General features: G+C 47.4%; 1 protein-coding gene across 1 annotated transcript in view; it reads left to right on the top strand.

The window, feature by feature from the left end:
• The first annotated feature begins 8,934 nt into the window (after positions 1-8,934).
• LOC119381729 (uncharacterized) overlaps positions 8,935-26,492 on the top strand; it is a 39,074-nt gene continuing 21,516 nt past the window's right edge. Inside the window, exons 1-2 of the mRNA XM_049412879.1 lie at positions 8,935-9,511; positions 20,618-20,698. Coding sequence (XP_049268836.1) covers positions 9,423-9,511; positions 20,618-20,698 — 170 coding nt within the window. The 5' untranslated portion in view covers positions 8,935-9,422. The remainder of the gene's footprint in view (positions 9,512-20,617; positions 20,699-26,492) is intronic.

The raw sequence follows: 26,492 nt of genomic DNA on the forward strand, positions 1-26,492 counted from the left end.
TGGATGTAATCAAAGGACGGTGGGCCTTCCCTCGCGTTGGGCGCTCACGGGAAGACGACAATTGAGGCTGTAAAGGGTGATATGGGATGGACAGGCTTTGAAGTGAGGGAAGCTCAGAGCAAAATGAGATTCGAAGAGAGGCTGAGGAAAATGAAGAAGAGTAGATGGGCAGAGAAGTTTTCAGGTATTTGTATAGAAAAACAGCGTTGACACGCAGTGGGAGAAAGAGAACTAGGAGGCTCACTAGTAAATATACGGCTAGCAGTGCGGGCGATATGGCAACAGGGAGCATTAAGCGGAAGGTCAGGGAGGCGGGAGAGGACTTATTGGATGACAGCGATGGAAAGAAGCCGGCTCTGAGTAACTACCGAAAGGGAAAAACGAAATAAGGAGGGAAAGGTTTATGATAATTCAGGGGAAGCGCTTTACTGTTTGAAGCAAGGTCGGGCTGCCTTAGAACGCGAAGTTATAAAGCGAGATTCAGTAACGAAGACGAACACTGTACATGCTGCGGGGGAAACTAAGGAAACGATGGAACATGTACTGATTGAATGTGGCGATATTCACCCAGGTATACTTGTGGGCACGAGTCTACAGGATGCCTTTGGTTTTAGGGACAACAATGGAAAAGCTGAACACGTCCGCGATAGAAATAAGTAAGAGACGGTTAGAGTATTGGTGGCAGAAGAGTAGAGATAAAGTACAAAAATAAATAATGGGGGGAGGGGGGGGGAATAAGGTCATTCTGCCTTAAGAGGCAGAGAGATAGACCGTGAATTTATAAATTATTGGTATAATAAGATAGATTTAATCAATGTAGACAAGGTATTAGGCCAGCATGAAACAAGGAAGTTTTTTCTTTTTTCTTCGAGCATGGTGGCAGACATGTCACCGCCCCGTTATAAAGGGGACGCTCATAGCATCCATCGCCACGCTGTGAACCTCAAAAAACATGGCGCGCGTGTCGTCACCGCCGCCGCGCATGCGCAGACTACCCTGCTGAAAAAGGCCCCAGGCATGTTTCCAAACATGAGGTTTATAGATACTTTTTCAGTTCTGTATCTCCTCGCCGTGCGCGTAGGGAGGAGGCGGCCTGTCGCCGCACCCGCCACCACAGCGCTGCAGTCGCGCTTTGCGCTCGGAGAGCGAGGGTCGTCTGCTAGCATGAAGGGCTTCGCATGAGCTATTGCACACGGCCGAATGAGAATTGCGCGAACACTGTACTTGGTCTTCACTCTCCTTCCTTAACATTAATTGGACATTTATTTCAATTTGTGCGCGTTATATTGCTCACAAACTTTAAAAGACCTGTACAGACACGCTTCGCAGGCGTCAGTTTTGGGCAATGACAACGTGCTCGCTTCGCTCTGCGCCTTTCCATGTCCATTTCGTTAAGACCACACTAGTTCGGCGATTGAGCATGCTCCAAAAATACGAATTTCAAATGTAGAAAACTAAGGGTTACATAACATCTCTCAAACGCGGGGAAATTTACAACATTTTGTAGTACGAATCAAACATTGCTCTATCAATATACTCGAATTATTCGCCGAGAATTTTTCGCGGTTGGCAAGCGTGTCCCGGATTTCGCGAGAACTGACGGACATATATCATTTCAGTAATTATAGTGCGTTCATTAACATGAACAAATGTGGTCTAGCCAAGAGCACACCATGTTCTGTGCGTAATAATTTTGCAACTTCGCGTTATGTGACGTTTTCGAAAGCCTTGCATTGGACGAAATGATTATGCGCATTTGTATTGTTTCAAAACGACAAGCAACATGCATTTTGGTCAATTAATTCGAACATGGTGGCATCGCAAAAAATATTACATTGTGAAAGCAAACCGAGATCCTTGGTATGCAAAATGTAATAATAATATCTGGGGCTTAACGTCCCAAAATCACGATATGATTATGAGAGACGCCGTAGTGGAGGGCTCCGGAAATTTTGACCACCTGGGGTTCTTTAACGTGCACCTAAATCTAAGCACACGGGCCTCAAACATTTCCGCCTCCATCGAAAATGCAGCCGCCGCAGTCGGGATTCGATCCCGCGACCTTCGGGTCAGCAGTCGAGCGCCATAACCACTACACCACCGTGGCGGGGCTTGGTATGCAAAATGAACGTGGAAATTTTTTACACGCGTAGATACTGCACAGCATTGTTGGCATTATATTCGGGGAGGGGGGGCCCTAGGGCCCCCCCTCCCCGCCTCAAAAATTTTGAAGTATGTGTTTTTACCAAAAATAAATAATGAAAATAGGTGTTTTTCTCAAATAGTCAAGGTTTTCAACAAGTACCCCCCACCCCCGAAAAAAAAATTCCAGGCTACGGACCTGGGGGGAAGGGGTCAATCACATTTTTTGTGCGTTCGTGCGTGCGTTGTATGAGTGCGTGGATATATACACGTGCAAAATCGAAAAATATCGGACGAGGAAGTTTGACCCCACCCCCTTCCTGGCTACGCTTGTGTTGGCAGGTTTGCTGCCAGCTAATTTTTAAAGCTTGCTTTCTTGCGCTCTCTCTATGCCCTAATAGTACTGCTGTTTTCTAAGCATTTGGCTTGCGCAAAGAAGTGCGTGGGAGTAAATAAAAGTGAAGCCAACAGTGTTTGTGCCTGGTCACCAAAAAATGTGTCCTTGCTAGCATGCTTGATGGCACGCTGTACCGTACGTGCTTACGTGCAAGCAGTTTCTCTGAAAGGCTACCACTGACACATTCGCGCACAGTGACCAGCATGGACTCAAGCGGCAGGGAATCCCGCCTACCAAGGGCATCGTATTTGCAGACCTCGCAACGCGTTGTTTTCTTCAATTTGAAAGCCACGTAGCCTGCCAGGTAACAAAAGGCCGTTGCTTCTGGTAATGGTGCACAGTACCCACGGTCGTCAGAAGCACCTGAGAGGTCACGGAATGGTATGGACATAAGCTGTTGGCACACTTTCTCTTTCGTCGCATGTTTCTGGACGAGGACCTCACGACGCTTCTTTTTTTTTTTTTTCCACAGATGCTTTCAAATGCACTAAGCAAGGTACAAGTGGCTAAACCTGGTCGCTATGGTATATGGTCTTGCATGTTTTGCTCCGCGGTTTATCGGCGTGAGAAATAGCTCGCACCCAGCTTTCAAGATGCTGCGGATCGGGCGGCGGCGCAAAAAAGTGTCGCTTTTCTACCCGCTGGCACAGCCGGGCACGCAACAAGTTGGCATCGCAAAGCTTGAAAACTGCTTGAATTCCTGGGGCAAGGAATGCTCGGTTGCCTGAATTCACCGAAGTCGTCGAGAGTAACCTCGCGCATGCACAGCCAACACACCCAGGAAAAACATTCCATGACAGCCCCGCACGCGGCGAAGCAACTACGGGAAAGAACACGGTGTGCCCGCGCGCGCGACAGCGCTATTCACGACTGTGGCGCCCTCTCACTGCCTGGGTAAAAGTGGCGGCTGCCTTCGGCGGAGGAGTTACGGAACTGAATTTGGTCGTCACCGTGGCCGACATCTTGGGGTACCAGTTGGTTGAGACGCTGCGTGAACTTTTGCTCGAACGCGCGGAGCAAGAAACGGTGACGGCTCGCCATCAGATTAGTGCCGGTGTCCCCAAGCATCTTTTATACCCAAACCTTCGCGTTCCTTTGTGTTCCCCGCGCGGCTGGAGAACAAAAGAAAGCGGGGAGAGCACAAAGAACGCGGGGGACCGAACGACTGAGTGTCCTCCTCTGCACTGACACTCTCTAATGAGATAAAAAAGTCACAGTGGCCGCCATGTTGGAGTACCAGCGCAGAGAACCTGCCTGTGACGTCACGTGAAAAAAAAGCTCAAGAAAGCACGAAAGAAAGAAAAAGCATGAGAGAAAAAGCAAGGAAGAGATCAGAAGAGACACGAGGCTCGCGAAAGACCCCTTCATCGCCCACCGTTCGTGCTGGCGTCTTCCAGGAATGACAACTCTCGCTTGGATAAGGCTAACGATGGTTTCTTGCACTCTTCACACGTCATGCGAGCTGCTTCCACAATGATGCAGGTGCGGTCATCCGTGTAGGAGAAAATCACCTAGAGTTACTGTATATACAGTAACTCTAAAATCACCTTGGTCTGAGCGCACCCACGTGTGCAGCCGCATGCGCTACAATGTATGCCCAGGAAACCCTCCTTTCCGTTTCTAACATTGTTGGCCTGCTCTCGCAGTCGATCGTTCCAACATCTGCCACTTTGACCCACGTGGCAAGCACCACAGCTCAAGGGGATTCTGTACACCAAGCTCATCGTACGTGCCACAAATCGCTTACGGTGGTTCACATCACAAAGAGATTCTCGTTTCCTTGTAGGAATGCTTCTCGAAAAAAAAAAAAAAAACGAAGCTTGCGTTGGGCGCAAAAAACTACACATACCCCGACTCGCCGACATATTTAAGTCAATACTTCTACGGAACCACCGGGACCTTTCGGTTCTTTTCCGGTGTCTGCTTTCAGTTGACCGTAGCCTCACTACTATGTTTTCTTCCTTCTGTGCAGATTATCTCAGCCGCTGAGATTAATAGTCAGTCGTGATGCACGCAAGTGAGCTGTGCGTGAAAGCTGGCGCGTACTCTGTGGCAGCAGGACTGGTTTAATGTGTTGGAGAAGCGAGGCTGAACAATTGCCCTTTTGACAAGTTTACTGCGCGCAGGTGAGAACAGCAGGATTGGCTTGTTCGCGCGTGGTTCAACAAACATGATAGGTGATGAAAACGAGTTTAAGCTCAAGAAACTGGACGGAATCCTGGTAAGGAACATCATTCGATGTACCAGGGGGGATAGAAATTCTTCAAATATTCCGACCATTTGGGACAACTCAGAATTCAACCCCGAGACACCACACTGTAAGACGACTAAAAAATCGTCTACATATCTGAAGACTCTCAGCACTTGGGATCGTCGCTGCCCCTGTTGCAAGGCTGTCTGGTTCTTCTAGAAACTGGTCGCTCTACAAAGGCGCGATGCACAACCCCATAGGCATGTCTTTGCTCTGAACGCAAACAATCTTTTACTTGTACATACGCAGATTCGAGATGAAATTGCGCTAAAGCGAGGAAATTTCACAAGCTTCACACTGCTTGCTTCTGAAAATAAAAATCTCACGCATGTCATAAATTCTTTAAACGATCTTTATTACTCGCTCCCACGTAACGGGCCGTTGAAATACATCAATGAAAGCAATCAGTTCCAAGGTTGCTCGACCATACTCTTTTGCTACTGGAAAAGGCGAAAGTTAAATGAACGGGAAATGATTTGCGCCTATATCACGGAAAATCAGTGTACACGTTATTATTCATCATTTACATACAAAACTATTCCTTTATCTTGCTTGAAAACGGACGTTTAGTCAGTCTCGATCCCAGTCTTGTGAAACACGTGCCTTACCTTACTGAGGCGGCCCTTAGCAAATGAAGGTTGGAGGAAGTTTTCAGAATACGCTGGCTCCCTCGAAGGGCTCCTCACGTAAGGTAAGAAATGGTCCGAGGTAAGGAGTAGGGGTGTGCGAATATCAAATTTTTCGAATACGAATCGAATACGAATATTCACCTTCGAATATCGAATATCAAAGGAAAAATGCCTCCACAGTAAGAATATTTTATTGAACATGTAGCTATTTGAAAAAAAAACATTAACAGCCTGACTGGCAGCACAACATACACTGCTATCTCCAGAACACAATGACTAGGCTAGCACAATGCACATCACAACACAAGCAAATATCACGGCACAATGAAAGTAATAAATACATGTTATCATGAAGAAATATGAGTTGCTCTACATGATCAGGCAGCAGGCGCTCCCTTGTAACAGAGACAACCCCCCCCCCCTGCCACTGAAAAGGCACGCTCGCTTGGAACAGAAGTGGCTGGTACAGGGAGTTACATGGGGCAAAGCTTTCCCAGACTGGGGTATCTGAACAGTCCGCCACCAGTCACGTGGGTCACTGTCTTTCTTCAGAAGTGGTCCCGCATAGTGAACGAGTGGTAGTGCGGCACGTTACGGCCGCATAATACTCAAAATATACGGTTACATGATCGCCAACAGCGCTGCACGTCGGAGATGCACCAGCAATAAATCATACGTATTGGGGCGCTCGTCGCAGGCAGATATCGTGCCTCCGTGGATGTTTATCGCTCCTCTCGGCAACGTTTTTAGCGATACGAACGCAGCAGAAATGTGGAAGACGAGTTATATTATGCATGATAATCGAATCGCATATTCGAATTTTTCGAATATTCGAAGTTATCGAATAATCGAAACTTTTCGAATACACGATTTTCGAATCGAATACGAATATTTCGAATGTAATATTCGACGAATATTCGAAACTTTCGAATATTCGCACACCCGTTTCAGAATGCGGGCCTGAGCGTCTTTCCAAACCTCGTTGCGAGAAAAAAACCAGCGAAAACTCAAGACAAGGACGAAGAAGGATCAAGCGCTTGGACAGTGTGCGCTTGAACGTGCTTCCTTCTTCGTCCTTGTCTTGAGTTTTCGCTGTTTCTTTTTTCTCGCATCTAAACATGAACCAACCGGCCCATCTTTCACGTTTCCTCACCTCAAAGATGCGCGCCTGCGCGCCTCCTTCGTTGGGGCAGCCTGCAGATGACTAAAGAATTGGACCTTCGAGCTCTGCGACACTCAGTAGTTCTGCGACCCCACCGCTGAACCGCCACACTGTACTTCACACATTCCAGGCCGTGGCGAGCTTGTAGGCGACCTCAAGTCCCTTCATTCATCGAACCCCATTTGAGCAGAACGTAATATACATGGTATAAAAAACATTCGTCACGCAGATAGAAATGGCACTCACCCCGCATAACTGCGTCATTAGAAATGGTGAATCGTAAGACTTGCTGAAATTAGGAGTACAATATGGTGCACTTAAAACACCACATGTTCTTGTTTGACTTATATAATAGAGCAGATGATCGCCCTGTTGTATACTTCATTCAAGTAAGCGCCAATATGATTATTGAGGAGTTAATTCAAGGGAAACTCCAGTATATATGACTGCCGTTGAAAGACGTTTATACGGGCGAAGTCTGCACGCTTTGTATTTGCAACCAAATGCGTCTAAACTGGCAGGGGAGCTGAAGTGAAGAACCTTTTAGTTCACTGCCAGTGATTTTACTAAAAAATAGTATGTATATAGAATATAGTTGCTGTGAGATTAAAAATCTGCACAGCAGTGGGCTGTAATACTACCACGTTTCCATCCAGCGGCCGCGATAGTATCATGACCGCGGTGAGGGTGGCGTCACCGCGGGAAGCAGGAAGGAAAGACGAAGGTGGGCATCACGAACCTGATAAAAAATCTAACGTAGATTCCTGGTATTCATGGTATGAAGCATTCATGGTCTTAAGTCAATGTGCTCCAACACTGGAAACTTGAGGGTCTTATGGTCCCTTGCAAAACAGGGACAATGAAAGGAGAGTTCCAAAGAGGGGGTCAAGAGATGTTGCGCGTGGTCTGTGTATCGGCCCGCGACGTCGATGGCCGCCTCCTCCATGTCGCTACTTACTCATATCGATCCTCCGAATGCACAACCAATTACTATGAATTGGCCTCCTCTGATCAGATTCCCTCAGGAGTGCGGTTTTGGTTGCGCACAGAGTGAATACGTCACTGCGAAAGTCATGCCACGAATTCCAAGCTGACCCTGGTAGGCTCACTTGCTTTCTTTTAAACCGGAAACACTGAGACTTCGCAGTCTCACGGAAGGTTCAGTGACCCCGCACAAAGAGACTTCAAGAGAAAGCAGGCCCCATTTTTTTTTGTCTCATTGAAATGATGCCTTGTGGGAGGACGGAGTTTTCACTTCCTGCTGACATTCTTCGAATCCTGAAAGCAAGTAGGTTTCCTTGCAAGCAAGTACTAGGTATTGCGCATCACCCTGTGCTGTTTCCTCGTTTTTTCTGGTCCGTGTCCACCTGCAGCGCATCACAAGCATGAATGTATTCTTGTCCTCCTGAACAGTGTCCCACGTGGCATTCACGCTTTCTAAAGCCCAACTGAGCGTCCTTCTGCGAACTGGTCATCTGGCGGCAGGACACTTGAAGTGCTCGAAACAATGCTAGGAATATATTAAGGTTATGCTTGGTCGTGCAATGGAAGCTCACCAGACAACGCTATGAGCGGACCAAGGTCCTTCGCCACCAGAACCCTTCGCCAGGCGTGGGGCTCTGTTTATTTTCGCGGTCTTTTTATAACGCTGATGTCTCGGCAGGAGCTGCAGGGAAATCGTGCCGCATGAACGCATGAACTGGTCTGACGGTCTTTCATTTCGACCGACTGGCGCTCAAAGTTTCAATGTGTACTCGCGGAGAGGCATGATGTCGCACTTATGACGTCTACGTTACATCCAGTAAGTTTAAACGTTGTTTAGGAAACATTAATTCCTACACTCTGTCATATTCTTTATTCTTCCTCCTGATATGGCGATGATGTCCAATAGAAAATGTTTTTGCTCGTTGAAAAGCCGACAAGAAAGTACGAGTCTCAAGCGACGCCGAATTAGGAGGTACTTTCCCTGCTTTAAATCACATGACAGAAAATACATATTGTGAAAGAAAACTTCAACGACTGACTGGACATCCTAACGGAGTGGTTCAGCAAAAGTACATACCGCAGGGAAAGCGCTAATCAACCAAAGCGACTTAAGTCATTTACTCAGAATAACTTCGCTAACAATTCCATACGGGCGCGCACGGGCCACAGTTGCCACTTGTTCTTCCGTCGCGCACATCGCCCGCCGAGGCGTAACGAACTTCGCCACAGCCACAAGCGCGATGCCCAAACTGATCGGGAAGGAACGAGGCGCCCCATGGCTGCTTCATAAATCGAGTCCTTTCAGAGGCTTTTTCTGCCGGACGCCCCCGTCCCGTCATCTTTCAACCGAAGCGCGTTCCGAAGAACCGAGCGTCAGAGCGAAGAAAAGCCACCCTGCCGCGCCCAGCCCACCGACGTCCACGTAGCAGCAGCAGCGGCAGACGCGGGCGAGCGCAGGCGCACGGCGCGCCGGCGTGTTGTCTGTCTGAACGAAGCCCCCGCAGACCCGTAGTAGGGAGCGCGAGCAGAGCTGGCGGGCGGGGGCAAGCCGGCGTGTCGTCGCAAGATGGCGTCGTCCAGCCCCGACCACCGCACCCGTCGCCGAAGAGCACCGGCCGCGAGCCACAGGTGTTGGCCAGACGGTCCCCGGGCGTGGCGACGTGCAGCTGCCTCCTGTGGGGAAGAAGGGGGGCCCCGGTGCGTGACATTGAAGCCGCCGCAGCTCAACGGACGTCCCCGCCACGGAGGGGAGAGGGGGGACGGCGTCCTCAAGCGAGGGGGCGCACGACCGCCGCCGCCGGGGTCGGCCCTAGCGGGCGCCGCGAGAACTAGACCTCTCCTCCAGCAGAACCCAACATGGCGCACACGTCGTCCGCAAGCAAGACGGCGCGTCTGAGCCTGCGAAGCAATGGACACCAAGTCGACTCGGACGCCATGGACGACCGGTGAGTGAGCGACTTGGGCGATTATAACCTGATTGCAAGCGGCGACTCGGCAGCATGCGCGCGCCTGTAGCAGAGTCGAAAAGCCAAGCGTTTCTTTATCCCCCAGCCGTGACACCTCGTGGGAGTCGCCTCCACAGCTGTCGTCGCTGTGGCGTACGCGTCTTCACGACGTCTCGTAGTCGAGGTCGTCGCGTACACATTTAGCACTGCTTTAATTGCCGGTAGTAGTGTGCGCAAGCGGAAGGAAACGCAATTCCGTGTGAGTTGGCTTCGTCAACGCTTCCATGTCTTGGCGGCGGAGGCACCCCTCCGGCCGCCGCCGCTGTCCGGTCGATGCCGTCGCTCGTCGGCTGCACGGGTGAACCTTCGGGCCTTGTCGCGCGCTCGGCCCGTCGCTACCTTCCTCCGCTCGCGCTCTCGGGAAAGGGAAAGCTCCGGCGATGTTCCTGGCTGGGTGCGCTGGCTCGTCGCACTGGCTGGGCGTTCTTTTCGTTTGCTGCACGCTTGTTGCTGCCGCCGCGTCGTGGGTAGAGTTGTCGCTCGGCGCGGTCTGTCGAGCGGCGCGCCCGCGCCGGGGCTTCGCAGCTGCCGGTGCAGCAGCGGGAAGGGCCGCGCCTTCGTGGACTCGTGGGGTTCACGTGCGCGTTTGCGGTGCTGCTTTCGCCGTTCGTTCGCGAGCGCGCGGTTTGAACAGTTCATAATTTATGGTTTGCGTAACTGTGACTGCGACACGTGCGCGCTGTCCGAACGTGATAAGCGCGCTCTCGGAAAGGGACGCTGTACTTCGCTTCAGCGTGGGCTTCTTTCATTTTTTTTTTTTTCGCTCACGCGGGCGTCCGATGTGGTTTCTAGCGTGTTCAGTAGTATTCGGGCAAATAACGATAAGAGGTCGCACTCGATGTCCCTCGACAATGTGACAGTGCTTAAGAACTGTTTCCTTTTCAAAATTGATGACCTCCATTTTCTTGTTCTTTTATTTTTCCATGCCGCCAGCGGTTCTTATTGAAGGACAATAGGCAGTTTTAGAATAGCGCACACAAATCTTTGCGTTGGCTTTTCGCGCAACTGCGCATGCGTCGTACGCTAACCGCTTGCGGGCTCTCGTTAAGTGACGGAAAAAGCGGGCCGCAAACGCCAACGCTAACTTAGCGTACGCTATTCTAAAACTGCCTAATGGCGGTTTCAAAGCTCACTTTTGATGTTCCTTGTACTGGGCTAGAGACGCGCGCGTTCCCTCGTTTGCGCACGCTTCGCGTCTCCCCTCTAGCCCGGCCGTGACTACGTAAGCGAAATAGAAAAGAGGCCATTTTCAGAGCAAAAGATTCTTGTACCATGGCCCTACGCGCCACAGACATGCAGATCGGCGCGGGAATTGCTACTGTTTGTAAAATGGACTGGCCTTAGTGATCGCGTGTAGGCGTTAACGCACAGACAACATAGCATGGCGGCTTAAACTAAAGCGTTAGTACTAACGCACAGCCCCGCACGTGTTCTACACGGATAGTGCCTCCGCCCTTTCCTTTCTTTGTTCACCCAGTGTAGGGTAGCAAACCGTGCGCGTGCCTGATTTACCTCCGTTCCTTTCCTCCAACTCCATTTTTGACAGCTATCTCGAGTCGAAATGACAGGATGCGGTACAGTAGCTTCTGCTTTCAGCTCACCTCTTATCTTTTAGCCCCCCTTCCCTTCGAGGCTGCGTTGTGCTCCATTGTGTGTTGGAGAAATAAGCGTGTTTCCTAACAACCACTCTCTCTCTCTCTCTTTCTCGTGCCGCTGTTGAGCGTTCTAGCCTCTGTATAGCTGTTGCTTCAGTTTTCCGACCGACTTTCGGAAAACGGGAAAGACTAATGTGCCCTCTCTCGCTCCCCCCCCTCCTCCCACTCCTTTTTTTTGTTCTTGGAAGTATTTTTTTCGAATATCGACATTAAAAGAAATCTGCCTCGACGTCTGCTGCTTCACCTGTGCAGCAAAGGCGTTGATCCTCATTGACCACGCTCTGAAGCAGGCTTGTCGGCCGTTGTACTTGGGACTACAGGCAGTGCTGTCATTGATTCCATGGGAACTTCAACCAAAGGTCTTCCAGGCAACCTGCCGCATAACCGGGGTATTTTTTTTTCTCGATGAAACTTGGGCTTGTGCACGCGGTCCTTTAGACGCAAGTTCGGTAAATAATGACACAGTGAAAACGTGCGTGTAACGTTTTTTGAGCGGAGGTCCTGGCATGGGGTCGCCCACGCCACCACGAAGGATAAAAGACCTTAGGCCTTGGATGCCGACACTCGGGACCTTTTTCGAACACGCGTATTTACGTACGTACAGTATTTACATGGGGCAGAGTCAAATGAACATGATGGAAGTTTTAAATGCGAAGCATTTCTTAGCGAACTTCTGCGACTTTGAGCGTATCTATCTATCTATCTATCTATCTATCTATCTATCTATCTATCTATCTATCTATCTATCTATCTATCTATCTATCTATCTATCTATCTATCTATCTATCTATCTATCTATCTATCTATCTATCTATCTGTCTATCTATCTATCTATCTATCTATCTATCTATCTATCTATCTATCTAGCCGCCTACGACTTTGTGCTCTCCTGGCCGTTTCGTTAATCGGATGTATACCAAAATTGGTGTGCCATAACATGGCCTTATTACGAACATAAATGACAGGTCATATCGTGAAAATCATGACATGCATGTCATGAACAGCATGATTTACATTCCACGGCCTTCGGGCTCTTGCGGCCGTTCCGCTAGTTTCATATATACCAAAATTGGTACGGCGTGACAAGAGTTCATGACGAACATAATGACAGGTACTAACATGCAAATCATGACGCGCATGTCATGTGCAGCATGATTTACATGACATGGTCTCGGGGCGCTCGCAGCCGTTTAAATGAAGGGATACATACGAAAACTGGCATGACGAGACATTTCTGTATGATGAACATAACTGACACGTGGTAACATGAAAATCATGATATGCATGTCATGTATGACATGATTTACATGCCACGCTCATGGCGCACTCGCGGCCGTTTCGCTAGATTGATATACACCAAAATTGGTACTGTGCGATGTGACTTTATGAAGAACATGAATAACAGGTGGTAGCATGAAAACCATGACATCCATGACATGTATGTCATGATTTACATGCCGCGCTCATGGTGCATTGGCGTCCGTTTCGCTTGCGTGATATACACCAAAATTGGTGTTACGCGACACGACTGTATGACAACCGTAAGTGAGACGTGGTAACGTGATAATCATGACATGCAAGTCATGTACGACCGGATTTACATGCCACGCTCATGATACGCTAGCGGCAGTTTCAGTAGATTGATATACACCAAAATTGGTATTGCGCGATGTGACGGTATGAAGAACATGAATGACAGTTGGTAAGATGAAAACCATGACATGCATGTCATGTATGTCATGACTTAATTGCCACGCTCATGATGCATTCGCGGCCGCTTCTCTAGCTCGATGTACACCAAAATTGGTATTGCGCGAAGCGACTCTATGACGAAGGTAAATGAGACGTGGTAACATGAAAATCATGGCATGCATGACATGCACGACATGATTTACATGTCATGCTCATTACGCACTCGTGCCGTTTCGCTTGCTTGACATACACCAAAATTGGTATTGCTCGACGCGACTACATGACAAACGTAAATGAGAGGTGGTAACATGGAAATCATGACATGCAGGTTATGTATGTCATGATTTACATGCTGCGCTCATTGTGCATTCACGGCCGTTTCGCTAGCTCGGTATACACCAAAATTGGTATTGCGCGACGCCACTGTATGACGAACGTAAATGAAAGGTGGTAACATGATAATCATGACATGCATGAAATGTACGACATGATTTACATGCCATGCTCATGGCGCACTCGTGGCCGTTTCGCTAGATTGATATGCACCAAAATTAGTATTGCGTGATGTGACTGTATGAAGAACATGAATAACAGGTGATAACATGAAAACTATGGCATGCATGCCATGTATGTCATGACTTACATGCCACGCTCATGGTGCATTCGCGGCCGTTTCGATAGCTTGATATACACCAAAACTGGTATTGCGCGATGAGACTGTATGATGAACATTAGTGACAAGTGGTAACATGAAAAACCATAATATTCATGTCATGTATGGCATGATTTACATGCTCTACTCATGGTGCACTCGCGGCCATTTCGCTCCTTTGATATGCACCAAAATTGGTATTGCGCGATGTGACTGTATGACGAACATAAATGAGAGGTCTTAACATGCGAATCATGTTATGCATGTCATGTACGGTATGATTTACATGCCACTGTCATGGTGCGCTTCCGGCCGTTTTGTTAACCTGATATATACCAAAATTGGTATGGCATGACACGAGTGCGTGATGAACATAAACGACAGGTCATGCATTTATATACCAGAATATGCGTTTCATTGGCATGGTGCACACTAGATTGTGCATGCATGCGTGCATGGCAAACATGCGATATTTGATGGACTAGATGCCATGGCATGAATGATTTCATTTGACTCAAAGACAAACAAGGCGATGTATGCAGCTCTTTGCTGGCTGCTTCGCATTACATCGATTTCCACAGTGCGTGGGATCTGCCGAATTTTTTTCGGTCCTATTTTCGACTGCGGGGTGTTGAGCAGTGCCTGGCCTCCTCCGCCTGTTGAAAGAAGGAAAGTAGGCCAGTCCTCAAGTGGTAGTAGTAGTTGGAGGATAAGAAAAAGCGACGCTTATTACTATAACCCATATGGGAGCACGGCTCAGCTGTTGAGGGAGAGAAAGGGGAGTGAAAGAAGATAGGGGAAAAGGGAAGCCACCTTCTCGAGCAATGAGTATCCACAGCACCGAGCACCAGGTCGGTGTACCTCTCTCTCCCCTTTGGGAAAAACCAGTGGGTGCCCGGAGGCACAGGGCATCGAACGATCGAACGCAGTACCTCCCTCAGGCCGCAGACCCCCAGTTTCGATTTCGGCAATCCCTACTGGAGTCGCTTGTTCGGAACGTTCGGAACCGGAAAAGTTACTATTCTGCCGTTAAACAACACCAAATAATGTCTCCAATGCTTTCCTTGGATTCATTCGGTCGTGTCTACTCTCGAACAATGCTCCTTTCTTTGTTCGCCCTCTCCCTCACTCACACGCACTCTCTCGTCTCCTCCCTCTCAATCGTTCCTCCTCTTCCGTGCAATGATGTAACCGACGGACATTTCCAAGTTTTTGTTAGTATGAGAGTTCAAATGCTTCTCATTGACATACTTTTGTTTTCTATGGGGCTTGTGGGCATCAGTTCCTCCATTACTGTTATTAATTATTGGTGCGCTGTGGAGGCTTACGTACAGCAATACTCACTGGACGAGTTCTTAGGAAGAAAAGAACTGGGTCAAAAGTGTGTTATATCTAGGCCTCTGTGTTTTCGAAGTTTATTTTTCTTGAAAATCGGGGGATGTTTTTCGAAGGTTATTTTTTGGCGGAAATTTGGCGTTTATCGGAGCTTTTTTTTTTTTTTCATAAATCCCATCTCCGAAATTCGGAGTTTAACTGTGCGTTATTTCTAAATACTCCAATATCTTAGATGAAATCATATATCTGAAGACGAAAACATCAAAGCACACGAAGCTTATTGTAGTTTTCTGGAAGGCTTGAACGCACAAATGCATATACACACAAGCACAAATACTTGAATACATAACACTGACGTTTGTGCTTATTACAAACTTTACGAGGTTCGTATATTCGATGTCGTCTCGCGCTCCCGGGGACCCAACATACGTTGACGCATCTCGCTGCGTGCGCGACAAGCCCTTCGTTAAATTGGCGATGGGTGCGGTCTAGAGACACTGTTGACGTGAGGTGAAGTTTATGTTGGCCAAACCAGCCGATGTATGAATGACCGCTTAGAAGATGGCCTTTCGATAAATAAAAAAACAGAGCAGGGCCATATTGGCCGTTCAAATTTACCGGTGAGTGTTTATCGGATTTTTTCGGATTTATCCGAAAACACGGACCCCTGGTTGTATCGCACTTCGACACTGACATCTCCACAGCTGCACGCGCGTACGTCGCCTGGTACGCTCTCACTTATGAAAGTGACGTTTCCACGCCTGGTATGTTTAATCAGCTCCAGATTTTGCATGGTGCAGCGCTCAACACACCTTGAGTTTCCGTTAGGTATCTCCAGTATAGGAGAAGTCCGCCTATTTTTTCGTGAGTTATCTAATCTTGATAAAGCACATATTCCTGTGCCACTCGTTACGCGGAGCAGTGGAAGGGGGTCACTGCGGTGGCAAATTACTCTATGCGAAGAATATCATGCCATTTGCCAATCCTTTCAAATTTCTTTCATAAAATATGCATTCAGTTGCGATTAACTTCTGTACGAGCACTACGCGAACATTTCACCAATCCATGCTCACATGATAAATAAGAGTATTACCTTGCTTATTTTCCTTTTTTTTTTACTTCTATCATGAGCAGCTATGCCCAGACATATTAGAGGCGTGATAACCGTGCTTCCTATACCCAAGAATATCATCCCGCCCACCATCAGGGCAGATGGGAAAGCAATGCACGCGATATACAAAAGAAATTTGGTCACAGCATGGACACCGTATTCGTAGATGCAGCTAGATACAGACACAAGCGCGCCTACACAGCCGTGGTGATAAATTATGAGGGAAAATGTTAGACGAGTGCTACCGTCAGTACACCACACGTACAAACCGCAGAGGAAATAGCTATCGCATTAGCCATAGCACAAACACAAGCGGACGTGATCGTCAGTTAGTCGCAGACGGCGATACGAAACTTTGCAAACGGCCGAATCTCCCCAGAGGCACTGCAAATTCTAAAACTCGGTAATAATCAAGAAAAAAGTGTCCATATGATATGGACACCCGCTCACACACTATCAGAAGGTAGCAATGAGGCGGCGCACCGCATGGCTTGAGGGCTTACAGACCGAGCATCGATTAGTGCCGTCTCAAGGAATACCGACGAGTGGGAATGGGAAGATAGAATGACCACATTTCACGAAATTACAGTACACCATAGATTGCAGAGGCGTACCTTCCCACCGCCTCACCCGAAATTAAGCAAGAAACAGTCTGTCGAATGGCGGGAGTTACAAACCCGATCCTACCCGAGTCAAGCTATCATGCATGTGATACACCCAGACTTGTATACACGACAGACAAGTGCAGACATTGTGACTCTAGAGCCACCTTAGAGCGTATTCTATATGGGGATGTCCAGATATAATAAACAATAGTCGTGATGCAGCCTTAAAGGCCAACTCCGGCGATTTTTCGAGGTCGATGGATCTCAATGAAATTCGCTGGGTACGTTCCTTTGCACGTTCCCGTCATTTATGCCTAATTACAGACTTGAGACGTGCGCAGATTGTTGGCAAATGAATTTTAAAGATTGTCTGCAAACGCCCTCCTGGCTTCCCACAATTATTGGCAACATTGCGTCTGTGACGTCATTATTAGGAAGGCGGCGGAAGTGACGCAGCCGAGGGCACCGCTAACTTCGGCGCTTCGGCCGCTATAGCTTGCGTCTGCTGTGCACAAGGCGACAGACAGCGTTGGTTTGGCCGGCGCTTCGCTGGTCGTCCCGGCTGTCACAGTTTTCATACTACGCGCCGGCGTGACCGGCATGCCTTGCACGACTTCCGGTTCGTTCGTAACAACGTCTACGTCATACGTAGACATACACTCGGTTGGGTATTGCTTTCGGTGTTGCGCTTTTTTGCTTATTTAAAATTATTCTCCAATTTGCCGAGTATTTCTGCTATCGGGCCCGCAACAGGAGCGTCTCAGGAACATAAAAGCACCATTACTTTGACATGGCCAAAAAAACGCCGGATTTGGCCTTTAAACAGCGACAGCCTCCGCGCATGCTGGGAGTCAGCGTTGCTCAGCTAGCACCAACTCTGGGCCGTCCAGCGAGCCGAGGAAGCCGCCAAGGGCCAGCAACCCTTGGCCGAAGCCTAGGCGGGATCCAGGCCCATCCCACTAATTCGCAGGCCAATCAATAAAGTTAATTGATCTGATGAGCGTATCTATCTATCTATCTATCTATCTATCTATCTATCTATCTATCTATCTATCTATCTATCTATCTATCTATCTATCTATCTATCTATCTATCTATCTATCTATCTATCTATCTATCTATCTATCTATCTACCTACCTACCTACCTACCTACCTATCTATCTATCTATCTATCTATCTATCTATCTATCTATCTATCTATCTATCTATCTATCTATCTATCTATCTATCTATCTATCTATCTAGCCGCCTACGACTTTGTCCTCTCCTGGACGTTTCGTTAATAGGATGTACACGAAAATCGGTGTGGCGTAGCATGACTGTATGACAAGCATAAATGGCAGGTCATAACATGAAAATCATGACATTCATGTAATGATTGACATAATTTACATGCCACAGTCTTGGTGCTCTTGCGGTCGTTTCGTTAACTTGACATATACCAAAATTGATATGGCGTGACAAGAGTGCATGACGAACATAAGCGACGTGTCCTAACGTGCAAATCATGACACGCATGTCATGTACAGCATGATTTACATGCCATGCTCATGGTGCACTGGCGGCCGTTTCACTAGCTTGATATACACCAAAACTGGTACTGCGCGACGTGACTATGTGACGAACATAAATAACAAGAATTCATATGAAAATCATGACACACATGTCATATACAGCATTACTTACGTGCCACGCTCATGGTGCACTGGTGGCCGTTTCACTCGCTTGATAAACAAAATTGGTACTGCGTGACGTGACTATGTGACGAACATAAATAACAGGAATTCATTTGAAACTCATGACACGCATGTCATGTACAGCATGACTTACATGCCACGGTTATGGTGCGCTGGCGGCCGTTTCACTAGCTTGAATACACCATAATTGGTATTGCGCGACGTGACTACGTGACGAACATAAATATCAGGAGTTCACATGAAAATCATGACACGTATGTCATGTACAGCATGACCTGCGTGCCACGCTCGTGGTGCGCTGGCGGCCGCTTCACTCGCTTGATATACCCCAAAATTGGTATTGCGCGACGTGACTATGTGACGAACATAAAAACAAGTTAACATTCAAATCATGACACGCATGTCATGTACAGCATTACTTACGTCCCATGCTCATGCTGTGCTGGCGGCCGTGTCGCTAGCTTGATTACACCAAAACTGGTATTGCGCGACGTGACTGTGTGAAGAACATTAATAACAGGTGGTAACATGCAACTCATGACATGCATGTCATGTAGGGTATCATTTAGACGCCACGCTCGTGGTGCGCTTGCGGCCATTTTGTTAACTGGATATATACCAAAATTGGTATGGCATGACAGGAGTGCGTGACGAACATAAATAGCAGGTCACGCATCGTATATATACACCAGAATATACGTTTCATTAGCATGGCATATACCAGATTGTACATGCATGCATACATGACAAACTTGCGATATATAGCGAACTAGATGCCACGACATGAATGACTTCATTTGCCTCAATGACAAACAAGATGTATGCAGCTTTTTGCTGGCTGCTTCGCATTACATCGATTCCCACATTGCGTGGGATCTGCCGGCTGTTTTTTTTTTTTACTTCTATCACTGTTTAATATCAAAGTGAATTAATTTTGAATTTTTTTTTGCATTTCTGAATATGTGTGTTATCGCTGCATGCAAAGTGGCTTCGGGCTTCTGTGAATTCGTTTGTCTCAAGCGACTTTTACCTGCAGTCAAGGAAAATAAAGGAGTTTATTATTATTATTATTATTATTATTATTATTATTATTATTATTATTATTATTATTATTATTATTATTATTATTATTATTATTATTATTATATCTAGCGTGTCATTTCAATACTCTGTCAATTCTGTGCCGTTATGCAAGGTTTATGAAATCAGTGATCTTGGTGTTGTTGTTGACAGCGCGTTAAACTTTTCTTCTCACGTTAAGCGTGCTGCTATATGCGGGGCCTTCGTTCTCTTGGATGTTTTTGTAGAATATCTCGAGAATTCAGGTCTCCCATGGCCCTACACAAATTGTACACGGCAATATGTCTTCCGCAACTTGAGTATGCGTCCGTGATATGGAATGGCATTGCTCAATCTAGCGGTAACACCATTGAACGAGTCCAGAAAAAATTCCTCAGCATATATAACCATCGCTTTGCTAAAAATGACTCTGGATCTCGTTCAAATACTGCTGAATCATTATCACTGCCATCACTTCACTGCCGACGAAATCGTTCTGATCTCTTATTTCTTTACAAGCTAGTCCACGGTATCATATCCTGCCCTGTACTTCTCAATTGTGTTAATTTTCGAATTCCGCGTAAGTTAACCAGAGAGAACAGACCGTTTCATGTACCCGCCTGCTTCTTCCATCACTCTACCGTTCACAGAATACAAAGTCTTTATAATATTAATTTTCTTGATCTTGACGTTTTTCATAGTCCACAATCATTGTTTTTATCCGAGCTTTGCACTTTTTTGACGTAGTATGGCACAATGTATAAAGTCTTCCCTTCTCCGTCTTTCCGCATAGTTGTATATGTGCAATCTATTTTTTTATTCCCCTTCAATATTTCTCATATTGTCTTATTTTACTCCTCCCCTTTTGTGTTCATTTCTCTTTGTCTACGTGTTTTTGCTCTTTTTATTTCTGAAGACTGTCTGTATTGTATTGTTTATTTTTATTGTTTTTTTTTTTGCGTGCGCCTGCACAAAGACCTCAGGGTTGTTGCTGGGCACGTTAAATAAATGATTGATTGATTATTATTATTATTATTATTATTATTATTATTATTATTATTATTATTATTATTATTATTATTATTATTATTATTATTCCAGAAAGAAACGCGTGACTGATTGCGGAGTCGAACCAACGACCAACAGCAGCCCTAACCATTGTACCACGATTACACGCATAGCTTATACAATTTTTTAAAAGCGTTTCTCAACATTTCCTTGCGATATATCTCTTTCCAGGTCCTCGTCACCGGACCAGGAATCGTATTCCCGCTCGAGATACGAGAAGCCCACCAGGAGTTCGAGGAAGTTGGACACTGAGTAAGTCACGTGTAACGTTTTCACCAAGGCGGTATTTCGACAACTCTTGATACAAAATTCAAAAGAATCCTTCGTACAAAAAAAAACAAAAAAAAAGAAAACGAAGAAAGAAAGCCTGTAGAGTTCTTCCGTTATGCATGTCGAGAGCTCTTAAAGGAGTACTGATGTGATCGGGGGTCTGCCCAAAGGACCGGGGAGCAGCCAGGCCTCAGGGAGAAGTCGGGTTCGGGAGCCGGAGTTGATAACAGTAACGTTTATTTTACATGTCGTTTTGGTAGCGTGTCTTAGCGTCGTCTAGCGACGCTGCGTTATAACGCCTGGGCCTTCCCAGCATTCCCTGCTGGAGGAAACAATCAAGTCCAAGACAGTCCAATCAAAGATGTTATCTCCATCTCCGCCCACTAAGTGAGCACCGCCTCCTTCGCACTCCGGGAAAGAGAGAAGCGGCGCACCTGGACGACGGACGGTCCCGGGAGGCGAACAAGACACAAAAGACACTATACACACCAAGAAGGGATCTCGGCGGTACACATTCCCGGAAACGGGCTACGTTGTCAGGTGTGTTGTCAGGTGCAGTCGTTCCTTGCTTCGATAGCCCCGTCGGCGCAGCAGATGGCCAGCTCCTAGTCGGGTCACCATGCCACAAAAGGACCATACACACAGTGAACGGATTACTGCAGCACACAGCTAATTGTTCGGTGCATCTCGCAGAAGCCCAAACATAGCAATGTACAAGCGACTGCCTCCTCCGAGCAGCCTGGACTGTAAATCGCTCATCTTCAGGCCATAAAAGCGTCAAAGTCAGCCAAGCGTGTCCAAGGCGATTGAAGAGGGAACTGCCAGCCTTGAAGAGTTCAGCACACAAGTGCAGTGTTGTCGCCGCATCTGGTGCGTTTCGGGGAACGTTGAGGTCGAAGAAAGCAGGGCTGATGCCGCCATACCGGATGGATGGATGGATGCTATATGTCTGCCACCATGCTCGAAGAAAAAAGAAAAACTTCCTTGTTTCATGCTGGCCTAATACCTTGTCTACATTGATTAAATCTATCTTATTATACCAAAAAAGTTTATAAATTCACGGTCTATCTCTCTGCCTCTTAAGGCAGAATGACCTTAATTCCCCCCCCCCCCCCCCATTATTTATTTTTGTACTTTATCTCTACTCTTCTGCCACCAATACTCTAACCGTCTCTTACTTATTTCTATCGCGGACGTGTTCAGCTTTCCATTGTTGTCCCTAAAACCCAAGGCTTCCTGTAGACTCGCGCCCACAAGTATACCTGGGTGAATGTCGCCACATTCAATCAGTACATGTTCCATCGTTTCCTTAGTTCCCCCGCAGCATGTACAGTGTTCGTCTTCGTTACTGAATCTCGCTTTATAACTTCGCGTTCTAAGGCAGCCCGACCTTGCTTCAAACAGTAAAGCGCTTCCCCTTGAATTATCATAAAACCTTTCCCTCATCATAACAGTACTAACAAAAAAATTCGAAGGCAAGATAACTTGCGACATACCTATACTTGTGAACACACACACGTCGTTTGCAAAATATAAATGATAAATATAATCTACTATATATTTAAAATTAATTTTGAAGCGTGGGCGGCGCAACTGTGCGCGAGGTGGAGCACCTCGCGGCATCGACATCAACTTGGTTTGAATGTAAACAACCCACGTCACCAGTTTCTCTTGGCTGCCTTGCTCCTTGCGTGAGCTCTCTGCCGCAGTTGTGAGTGTGGTGTTCCCGTTCACACGTTGCCCCGCGCGGCGCACTGTCTTGTGCGGTCGCGTGGCCACTGCGTTTACAAACGAACCATCGTCGTCCCGCCTGTCTCGGTGCTCTTTGAAACCGATACTGCGACTGGGCACTATAGAAACGTCTCCAAATACTTTAATGTCGCGCGCTCGAGCAAACGAGGTTTCTATAGCCGTGATAAGTGGGTCACTAGTTAGATACCATAGCTGCGTGAGCGTACTGTGATGCGTTAGTGTGATTTATTTGCCCGCAGTGAAGCCGCCCTGTGTATGAGGCGGCCAGGTGCACCGCAAGCAGCTAATTGCAGCTTTTATTGCCCGGCCATCCTCACCCCAACCCCGTTGCAAATAAATTCACTTCGATTCAATTTTTGGGTCAGTATTCTTTTAATTGGCACTATTTTATCGGCTTCGCACTGTTTGGCCGCGAGTTCTATCTTTCAAAAGAGTATAACATTTCGGCTGTTGCGGATGCCCTGACGGTACGTCGTTGTGCCACCACTACCCTGCAGGCTCCACCAGTTACCTTCGTAAAATTAGAAAATTGAAGACGTATCGTCTTGCGTTTGACGACGTTGCCTCTAACCAGAACATGTGTCACAGGGTCAACGCATTGTTATTTCGGTTTGGGCGTCTATGCACTACATCTGACAACATCCAGCTTGCTTCAGTGCTATCATATACGCTGTCATTGCGGTCAAGCATTTTTGTAAAATATCCCAGTTTGTCATTCTTCCAAGGACTCCCAATATACCTTGTGTATCGATCATATCGTAGTTCTGGCAATGTTATTACAATTATTTATTTACACCAAATGGTGACCATTTTTCTCCTTCTGATAAGATTTTGAACGCAGAGCGATTTAATTCTACCGACTAATCGTTCAGTGTGCCCGCGTCGCTTTGGCCCAGAAACTTCGAGCTCACTTTTACTAGCGACCCATCGCGTACATTTATAATTAGCGGATAATTCTGAGCAAAGGAAATAAGAACTACAGGGAGATTATAGCCAGAACGTGAAATACAATCGCAGCCCTATACTCCAGAACATGCAAGCAGCCAGAGACGGAAGCTTCCTGTTCCCATCGTGGTCTGATGCCGCAACGTCCTTCGCCTCAGCAGCTCGTCGTCAAGCGGCATCCTATCTATGTTCGGCGATTGCGCGGAAGACGTTACCCGTCAAAGGTTCCGCTGGTTTCGCTAGCGCTCGCGCGCGTCATTTCGCGCCGAATATAGGCGACGAGCAATGTCTTGCGTTTCTCGTTCGGAAGTGAATTGCACCCTCACCGCCGGCTTCGTTTCCACAGTCTCCTTCCGGCCGACTGTTATCTCGGGGCGTCGCGGAGCCGACTCCTTCCAGCAGGATGCGTGTGTTGTTAGCGCGCGCCTCGCTTTGGCGTGCATGCTGTCGCCTGCCGTGCTTCGAAGCGTTGCCGGAAGCGTGCAGGCGTTGAGCGCCGCTCAGATATTGCGATTATGTGCGTTATGTGGCCTGACTCACCGCTTCCCGCAGCGGTGACGCATAATCGTCGTGAAGGTCATTGCGAATATCTGGGGCTCGTGTTTACTAACGCCAGTATGCAGCCTCGTTAAGCGTGACACAAAAACAAAAAGAAGCAAAGAAAATTGTAAAAGACAGGCACGTTTACCTGATAGGGAAATCCCGTTTGTTGGTAGCAAGATAAGATTGCGGAGGGAGATAATCAGGGAGCACAGACACAGATACACGGCCTGTACATTGGGGAAAATGGGCATCGGAATAAGACACCAGAGGGAGGTAATTAAGGAGCACAGATGCGCGATCACTACCACATCATTTAAGTTTAAGGATAGTTTTGTAGGTATTGTTATTACTAACATTATTATTAGTAGTAGTAGTAGCAGTAGTAGTAGTTGGAGTAGTAGTATTGTTGTTCACCCACTTGTTCGGCAATCCAAAGGTGTCATATTGCTTCGATAAAAATTTGTAAATTTTGAACCTCTGATTGTGGTAATAGATTACAAAGCGTGTATGTGAAAAAAAAAAAAAAAAAAAACAGGAGTTAAGAACACGACGAACTGAAGAAAGACCCAAGGGGCCGCTTCTCCGTGCAGGATGATCCAGCCACAGTCCACTGCCCTACATTTCGAACGTCAGCTGAAACCACCTGTTAATTTCTTCGTTTTCTCACTCTTCTTTTTTGTTTTCAATTTTATCCATTGGGCCCCTTTGCCGCACCCCACGTGCAGGGTAGCCTAACGAGCCTAAGATTGGTTAACTCCCCTGCTTTCCCGCTTCGTATCATCTCTCTTTCTGAAACCGCCTTGGAAGCATTCGCACCTTTGAGACGCTGTAAATCTCACTACGTCAGTTCATGTTCATCGCTTCCGCTTGTAAGCAGTGATTTCGGTGAAATAATGAACCAATCACGCGCGTATAGTTCAGTTCTCATAGTACGCACGCGTTGTCGCAGGATACGTGCGCAACATTTCACCATCTAAGCCTTGTTGCATAAAACAGCATATTGTCGAGAGCGAAAGCAGAGTCGGTTACGTAACGCTTACGTCACAATGCGAGCAGGGGAAGGCGCTAGAGCTGCGATGGAAGCTTAATCGCTGTCACCGCACAAAGGGAAGTGATTACGGGAAAAGGCGAGTGCAGTTTCGTAACAGCAATTACGCGTGATGTCATTCATCGCAGAAAAAAAAACCGCATAAATGTTTACACGCCGTTTAGTGTGTAAGATAACCTTTCGTAGAACGTTACTTTTCTCTTTACTTTATAGCTTACCTTAGTGGCTTTTATATCGAGATGCAGGTAACCACTGATCTTTTGTGCGAACAGGTACTGCGATACGCGAGTTTGTACTTTCGTAAGAAGCCGCCGTACAAGTTTTCCTCAAACCGGTTTCCGCCAGAAGAGCCAATTTTCACCTCATCAGCTGGACGTCACGTGACCTGAGCAGGTGCGCCACGCGGGATGTCATACCACCGCCGCGCAATTTGAATAAAAGGCAAGATTATGCCTGGGCTTCTGTAAGCATTGCTTTTTTGCCAGTGTCATTGGTTAGCCCGTGTCACTGGGGGTCCTATAGCCTACGCCGTGCCGCTTCTCGCTTTTGCACTATTTTGCCAGCATCACTGGTGTCAGAGCCAGGATCGACAGCGACGCGCCGCTCTAACAATGACGTCATGCATGACGTTTCTGCTCAAGTCACCTGACCCCGACCTGTCCGATTTTCGCCACCTCTCCTGCGAGTTGCAGCTATTCCTTTACAACGCAGGACTGTGACAAACGCTTGCGGCTGTGTATAGTGTTGCGACTGGTGTCGCGTTTCTTATGCACAGCTGACGATACGGGCCGTGGTATCCCTTCACTGTCACCGCTGTTGCGACTTGGGTAGCGTAGCCGTTGGGACCACGGTTGGATGTCGTGCCCGGAGCATTCATCACGACGAGTTGAACAGAGAATACACTTCATATACACGTATTTACATCGTTCGATCTCAGTCAACAAGCGCCGGCGCTCTCTAGTGCGCCGGATTAAATAACATGGTTGGGGTCCACGCCCTCGTTCTCTTCTCCACGCGGTGGCCAGAATTCCACCAATCCTGCAGAGCTCGCAGGAACATAATGAAAAGCACGCCTGTGCCTCCCAAGGTCAATGACCAGTTGACTCTGGTTGGTGATGGGCACCTGGGATCAGGCCTTTTCTCGGGAAATGGCCTGCTGGTTGTAGACGCAGCCCGTCCGGTGCTGGACAGAAAACGGCCAGCAGGTGACACCTGTACGATGTCGGATGATCCACGCCGCCGGTGCGCGGAGCGCCATTGTTTCTCCCCTCCACGTGGTGGCCGGGAATGTGGCCCTTCCATCTGGTGGCCAGGAATAAACTTCTCTTCGAAATAAAGTCGATTACGAGTATTTATAGTCTTAAGTATGCGTACGCTCTTGCGCTAATGATGGCACTACCAAGAAATGTTGACGTGCGCCCGGCGATTTAATGAACAAGACCTTGGTGGCCCTGTCTGTCCCTTTACCATCGATTGTGGTTAGAACGA

Source organism: Rhipicephalus sanguineus, chromosome 2 (genome assembly GCF_013339695.2).
Source record: "Rhipicephalus sanguineus isolate Rsan-2018 chromosome 2, BIME_Rsan_1.4, whole genome shotgun sequence".
NCBI lineage: Eukaryota > Metazoa > Arthropoda > Arachnida > Ixodida > Ixodidae > Rhipicephalus > Rhipicephalus sanguineus.